A 7500-nucleotide genomic window follows, 5' to 3' on the forward strand; every position below is an offset into this window, starting at 1 on the left:
CAGTCATGGCTTTCTCTCAGATTCAAGATTCAGCAGCTGTTTTACAGACGTTCACCATAAAAACGGTTTTCGTCATGGCAATAAAGCAGGCCGGGGCTGAACCAGACTGAGAGGATTACGAATTAGGATTGACCAAAACGCCACGACAACGAACACTGCGTGTCAGGGGTAAAACGGGCAAACGTCTCAATAAAGATAAAGCGAAAACAGAGCTTTAAAGGGAATTCTCCGTTTCTCAGGATGTGAGGAGTTCCAGACACCGGATCGGCCTCGGAATGAAATCGCGCGCTCTTCGGCAGTAAGTTTACCCGAGCAGAATGTTGGATTGGTGGTTGATAACTGATGAAATAAAAACACTCGGTGGTGCACTCGGACTTCAGGATCCGCCTCTAATCTGTTACACCACAACATGAGCAAATCTGTTTAACCACAAAGACAAAAGCATCTCTACAGCACAGGGGCTGACAATAGCAGGATGTTGAACACACACTCCATATCAAAGCACTTTACACACAGATAAAACACAACGAGACTCTCACACACTGACTGTTTACATGAACCACTGGGCATGAAGCTCGAGTACACCAACAGACTTATACTCGCTATAACACCACCACAGTGACACACACACACACACACACACACACACACACACACACACACACACACACACACACACACACACAGGGCTGGGGGTGAGGGGAGACAGAGAGAGAGCGAGAGACATAAAAAGTGAAGTAGAAAGAAAGTGTGCCACAGAGAGAGAGAGAGAAACTAAAAAGGAGATGTTCATAGAAAGTGAGACAATAAGTGTGACAACAAGAGACAGAGAGAGAGCAAGAGAGAGAGAGAGAGAGAGAGCAAGAGAGAGAGAGAGACATAGAAAACGAGGCCGAAAGAAAGTGTGAAACAAAAGGAGAGAGACAGAGTGTGACAAACTAAGAACGCCAGAGACAGATAATCATGAAAAAGTGAGACAGTCAGAGCAAGAGGGACAAAAAGGGAGAGAGAGAGAGAGAGAGAGAGAGAGAGAGAGAGAGAGACATAAAAATCAAGACAAAGAACTATGAGACACAGAGAGAGAATGAGACAGAGAGAGAGTCAGAGATCGAGACAGTAATGAAAGAGACACGCAGTGTGAGAAAGACAAAGAAATATTTGGGTGGGGGCAGACAGACAGAAAACAAGATACAGAGGAGAGTGAGACAGCGCGTGAGACAAAGCCATGAAGATTAACTGAGAGAGAGTGAGAGAGAGATAAAGAGAGTCATGAAGAGAGAGAGAGAGAGAGAGAGAGAGAGAGACAGAGATAAAAAAAAAAAAACGAGACAGTCAGAGTAAGAGGGACAAAGGGATGGAGAGGGAGACAGATCAGGGGGAGGAGAGATAGAGACAAAACACGAGACAGAGAAAGTGCAAGACAGAGGATGATTGAGACAGAGAGAGGTAAGAGTCAGAGAGAGAGAGAGAGAGAGAGAGAGAGAGAGAGAGAGAGAGAGAGAGAGGTAAGAGTCATGGAGTCAGAGAGGGAGAGAGAGGTAAGAGTCATGGAGTCAGAGAGGGAGAGAGAGAGAGAGAGAGAGAGAGAGAGAGAGAGAGAGAGAGGTAAGAGTCATGGAGTCAGAGAGAGAGAGAGAGAGAGAGAGAGAGAGAGAGAGAGGTAAGAGTCATGGAGTCAGAGAGAGAGAGAGAGAGAGAGAGAGAGAGAGAGAGAGAGAGAGAGAGAGAGAGAGAGAGAGGTAAGAGTCATGGAGTCAGAGAGAGAGAGAGAGAGAGAGAGAGAGAGAGAGAGAGAGAGAGAGGTAAGAGTCATGGAGTCAGAGAGGGAGAGAGAGAGAGAGAGAGAGAGAGAGAGAGAGAGAGAAAGAGAGAGAGAGGTAAGAGTCATGGAGTCAGAGAGGGAGAGAGAGAGAGAGAGAGAGAGAGAGAGAGAGAGAGAGAGAGAGAGAGAGAGGTAAGAGTCATGGAGTCAGAGAGGGAGAGAGAGAGAGAGAGAGAGAGAGAGAGAGAGAGAGAGAGAGAGAGAGAGGTAAGAGTCATGGAGTCAGAGAGGGAGAGAGAGAGAGAGAGAGAGAGAGAGAGAGAGAGAGAGGGAGAGAGAGAGAGGTAAGAGTCATGGAGTCAGAGAGAGAGAGAGAGAGAGAGAGAGAGAGAGAGAGAGAGAGAGAGAGAGGTAAGAGTCATGGAGTCAGAGAGGGAGAGAGAGAGAGAGAGAGAGAGAGAGAGAGGGAGAGAGAGAGAGAGAGAGGTAAGAGTCATGGAGTCAGAGAGAGAGAGAGAGAGAGAGAGAGAGAGAGAGAGAGAGAGAGGTAAGAGTCATGGAGTCAGAGAGAGAGAAAGAGAGCGCAAGAAGGACGAAAAGAGCGACAGATAGAGAGAATAACAGTGAGACAGACGAGTGAGGCAGGAATGATAGCGGGAATATAAAGCGGGACATTAGCAATAATAAAATAAACAGTGACCGAGTGGAAATAAAACGCAGATAAAATTTCTTGAGCTGACGTTCAGGAACAGTTTCACTATTTTGCTAACTCGCTGACTTTGATCTTTTTGTGTTGGCAGGAAGTGGAGGTGATTAAAAACAGACTTTCCTTGCTCTCACTGTGGTCGTGTGTGTGTGTGTGTGTGTGTGTGTGTGTGTGTGTGTGTGTGTGTGTACTAAGCCTCCCTTCCACCTTGCATTAATATCACACAATACAGCATAATTAAATGATTTCGCAGTGAAGAATTTCACTGCGCTCGTTTATGTCCGCCTCCTGCAAGGCTCCTGCTTTCATCCGACTCCAGCTGTGCTGACAGCTGGCTGACTTCACACACTTCGCCTGGCTAACTAATTAGCATACTGCCCGAGGGAAATAAGAGACGAGCCTTTATGCAAAGTTAGCCCCTCCCGTTTTACACGGACGGGACAACGTGTGCAGAAGTACGTGCGCACGGTGACGTCAGCCGTCATTAAACCATTAACCTCGTTTAGAAATCAATCACTTTTACAGCTCCTGATAATTTAATGATCTGCGTGTTACCCATAATGCACTGAAAGGGTACATCACATGGGGTTAATACTGAGAAATGGCTGAGGTCGACGTTTTTATGTGCCTGGAAAGCCGCATTCGCAAACAACTGAGCTTTGACTGCACCACTGGGGTTGGGGGTTCGGATCTAGCCTCCGCCCTGTGTGCACAGAATTTGCATGGTCTCCCCGTGCTTCGGGGGTTTCCTCCGGGTACTCGGGTTTCCTCCTCCAGTCCAGAGACATGCGTTGTATTTTGATTTGTGTTTCCAAATTGTCCGTAATGTGTGATTGTGCCCTGTGAAGGGTTTGCACCCCATCCCTCACCTCGTCCTCACGACCCTGTGTACGATAAGCGGTCTGCAAAATGGATGGGAGTAGGGCTAGGTTTAGTTTTACTTCGGAGAAAGCGCTTCTGTACGGCTTTAAGTAACCAAAGTTTTATCGTGTCCAATAGCAGCTGATCGTCAAGAGCTGAGAGCTGCTCACCTAGCACTGTCTGTAGACATTATGTCTCGCTTAGCCAGCGTTCACCAAGTACGCATTATGGCCAAAATTATGTGGACACCTGCCCATCAAACCCACATGTGGTTCCTCCCATAACTTGGAAGCAAATAACTGTATATAAAGTCTATGCAGGCTGTAGCGTTACACTTTCCCTTCCCTGGAACTACGAGGCCCCAATAAACCCCAGGCGCTTTAAAAAGAATAAAAATAAATAAAAAATGATCAGATGAAGTACTGGCGTGAGAAACCCTAGTGCATTTGCATGTGTGTGTACGTGCGATGACTAAGCTAATGTTGAACACTTTTCGAAAAAAATGAAAAAAAAAAGGCTGTGAGCGATTCAAAAACAAACAGGACAGGAAATCGACTACAGGCAAACTAATGTCACACATTGCAGCAGTACAGGGAGGGATGTGACAGACAGACAGACAGACAGACAGACAGACAGACAGACAGACACACACACACACACACACACACACACACACACAGAGAGAGAGAGAGAGAGTGAGAGAGAGAGAGAGAGACGTGTTGCATACCTCGGGCCTCGGCTGCTTCTACGGTGGCTGTGTAAGCATGAGTAGCAGTGACATGCCCAAAACGAACGGAGAAAGAGTGAGTCACGTTATCAATGCAAAAACAAAATCAGAGAAATCAGACGAGCACCAGAAAAAAAAAAAATCAATAATAATAACAAAAAAACAAACAAACAATAAAAGACATAATCCCTCATTCATTTCCCTCACAGCAACATCAGCTTTCGTTTGTTTTTGATGAAATGAAGCCTTTATCAAATAACTGACGATGTGAGACGTTATATTACTGCACCACGACTTTAAATATAGTTCAAATAAATAATACATTCTCAGCGTGCACGCTCTTGGTCTCCGTGCACCACGGCACAGCGAGGTTGAATTCTCTATTCTGATCGGTCTGAAGGTGTTGATGGACTTTATAACAGCGGCTCTGACACTAGTTCCAGGTTTATAGTAGTGCACTTGTTCTAATACGTTATTGTTTCTATAGCAACCAACTCGCACAGGGACTTGTACGTTGGATGCAAACAAATGAAAAACCATGTTATGTAACCAAATAAATAAATAGATGGATGTCGAAATGCTTGTTTTCTTTAAGGAGATGTTTATGTTTTATTTTACATTTACAGAAGGAGTCTCCAGTGTCAGCGCTTTTAGAACAGTCAGGAAGTTTTCCATTACAGGACAGAAATCTGTGCTTTGACGCCTTATTTACTTAACAGGAAAGTGAGGGGACGACTGTTTACAGCTGCTATAGTGTAAGGGTTAACTCGTTTTTGTGGCCGTTCCACGACATTAGCTGTAACTATAATCAGATAAAAAGTATGTAGATTGTTTTAATAAATAAAAATGGTAACCGTTGGCAAATTGATGCGGGATAAGAGGAAAAACGTCAGGACGTCCTGTTATTGGAAAGTCGCACCACATGACCCTATTGCTGATTAGTTGTATCCGGACACATTTTGGTGATCGCTGCGGCCAAAAATCGCTTTCGTTTGCGGAAAACCACTTGAACTGGCGACATCGCAATCGCATGAAATTGCTTTGCACGGCCTTTCGCGGTGATGTTTGCTGGTAAATGAGACCTTTTAACTGTACCCGTGTTCGCCGCACGCGACTCGGACGGGACTCTGACCGGACGCGCGTCGTAATGATGTCACGTCTGCGGCAAATTCGAAAAATCGGCAAGCTCGACCTTGCGTTAAACGTCCCGGACGGGCCGACTTTTCATCGTTGGGGAAAAACCCTTGCGGTAATCGAAAAACAATACGTACCGGGATAACGTCGCTACTGGACAAAACAAACACGTTCGGCTCAACGCGAAGAGCTGGAGGCACGTGTGCATTTCATCAAAAACAAACTCGATCACATTAGTCAGAGCTGTAAACCATGACAAGCATTCATATAAGACTTCATCAGATGTGAATAAGGATTTAATAAGAAAGCAGCTGGAGTGGAGGATTAGCGTGCTAGTAGGAGCTGCGCTATGTTAGTATGAAGCAAGTAGAAAAGTGCACCATCAAGAACCGATCATCCACGACATCTGGCCGACCCGTTTATCCAAAGCGTTAATCCGTTTGATTTAAGTTATACTGGAGATTCTGGCAGATTACACGTTCATATCGAGTTAACTACCGGATTATTCACTACGTTCAGAGGGATAAAAACGTATCAGGTGTTTGGTGCTGTAAGTGGGGAAATAAAGCACAGCTCTTGGTGGTGCACTGTGACTGCTGGAGTTGAGCTCTAACGCACTCTCAATAAACTGGGTCACACTGCACATCAGAGTCACGGAGCCACACGAGTGTGTCAGTGTCTCTGCTGGATGGAGTGTGTGTGTATGATAGAGTCACCGTACTGTGATTCTCTACATCACTATAATACACGTGTGTGTGTGTGTGGTGGAGATATTAAAAGGCAAGATGATCTTCAAAGGTTTTCAAGAAGCGGAGAAGGGGGGGGGGGACTAGAGAAGCAGGGAGTGACGATTAGTAAATGGAAAAAGGAAAGCAGAAGAGTTTGATAGAGAGTGGGAGAGTGACGGAGGGAAGATGAGAGAACAGAAGAGACTGAGATTAAGGTTGATATATACAGACAGGAAGCCAGACGCAGGGTGTGCGTTTATGTATATACATTTGTATATATCACAAACTCTGTCCCCCGCCGTTGCTACGGTTACGCCTGTCGTCTACGCTACTCCGGCGTTTTCCGCCCTCGAAAGCCGGAGACTTTCGGAAACGCCGAAGACCCCGTTTTAATTTGAAAACTCCGGGTTCGCGTTTCGGTGTAGACAGACCAAAACGAAGACTTCTGAAAACAAAGACGTGGCTCCGCCCACAATCGGCCCCTGATTGGGTCTTCTGGATCATTGCGTGATTTGTCAAGCCCCTATCATGTGAACGTTACGCTACCTTGACAACAAGGAGACTGAACCGCAAGCTTTGCTGGCTTTGTTATCATTCTTAACAGCCATCGTGCAGTTCAATTTAGAGTTATGATTAGAGCGATCGCAAACAAATCTCATTTCAAGCGGTGGAAGCCTTACGCGGAACGCCGGTTTGTTGTGCGTGCTGGTGACTAGCACCCGACTTCCTGTTTACACTCGTATACGCATGGCCGGTGTGCATGAACGGTCATGTGACATGCGTTTTCGGTCGTGTAGTGTGGACGGAGTTCGTTTCTCTCGCGTGACCCCATTTGCAAACCAAGCAACCCCGTGTGAGATCACGACCCCTGGTTAGGGAACCTCTGTCTTACATACAAACACATTCTTAAAATAGTGAGGAGAGAGAGAGAAAGCGAGGAGGAGGTAGAGAGAGAGAGAGAGAGAGAGAGAGAGGAGGGGAGAGAGAGAGAGAGAGAGAGAGAGAGAGGAGAGAGAGAAAGGGAGGAGGAGGTAGAGAGAGAGAGAGAGAGAGAAAGGGAGGAGGAGGTAGAGAGAGAGAGAGAGAGAGAGAGAGAGAGAGAGAAAGGGAGGAGGAGGTAGAGAGAGAGAGAAAGGGAGGAGGAGGCAGAGAGAGAGAGAGAGAGAGAGAGAGAAAGGGAGGAGGAGGTAGAGAGAGAGAGAAAGGGAGGAGGAGGCAGAGAGAGAGAGAGAGAGAGAGAGAAAGGGAGGAGGAGGTAGAGAGAGAGAGAGAGAAAGGGAGGAGGAGGTAGAGAGAGAGAGAGAGAGAGAAAGGGAGGAGGAGGTAGAGAGAGAGAGAGAGAGAGAGAGAAAGGGAGGAGGAGGTAGAGAGAGAGAGAGAGAGAGAGAGAAAGGGAGGAGGAGGTAGAGAGAGAGAGAGAGAAAGGGAGGAGGAGGTAGAGAGAGAGAGAGAGAGAGAAAGGGAGGAGGAGGTAGAGAGAGAGAGAGAGAGAGAGAGAGAAAGGGAGGAGGAGGTAGAGAGAGAGAGAGAGAGAGAGAAAGGGAGGAGGAGGTAGAGAGAGAGAGAGAGAGAGAAAGGGAGG

General features: G+C 46.5%; 1 protein-coding gene across 3 annotated transcripts in view; it reads right to left on the bottom strand.

Annotated features, from left to right (window-relative positions):
• ppp3ccb (protein phosphatase 3, catalytic subunit, gamma isozyme, b) overlaps nt 1–7500 on the bottom strand; it is a 61017-nt gene that overhangs the window by 5360 nt on the left and 48157 nt on the right. For 2 of the 3 annotated variants that reach the window (XM_053687098.1, XM_053687097.1), the window contains exon 13: nt 4057–4083. The exons of the other annotated variant lie outside the window; for it this stretch is intronic. In XM_053687098.1, the coding sequence (XP_053543073.1) occupies nt 4057–4083 (27 nt within the window). The remainder of the gene's footprint in view (nt 1–4056; nt 4084–7500) is intronic. 3 annotated transcript variants of the gene reach the window in all.

Source organism: Ictalurus punctatus, chromosome 16 (genome assembly GCF_001660625.3).
Source record: "Ictalurus punctatus breed USDA103 chromosome 16, Coco_2.0, whole genome shotgun sequence".
Lineage (NCBI taxonomy): Eukaryota > Metazoa > Chordata > Actinopteri > Siluriformes > Ictaluridae > Ictalurus > Ictalurus punctatus.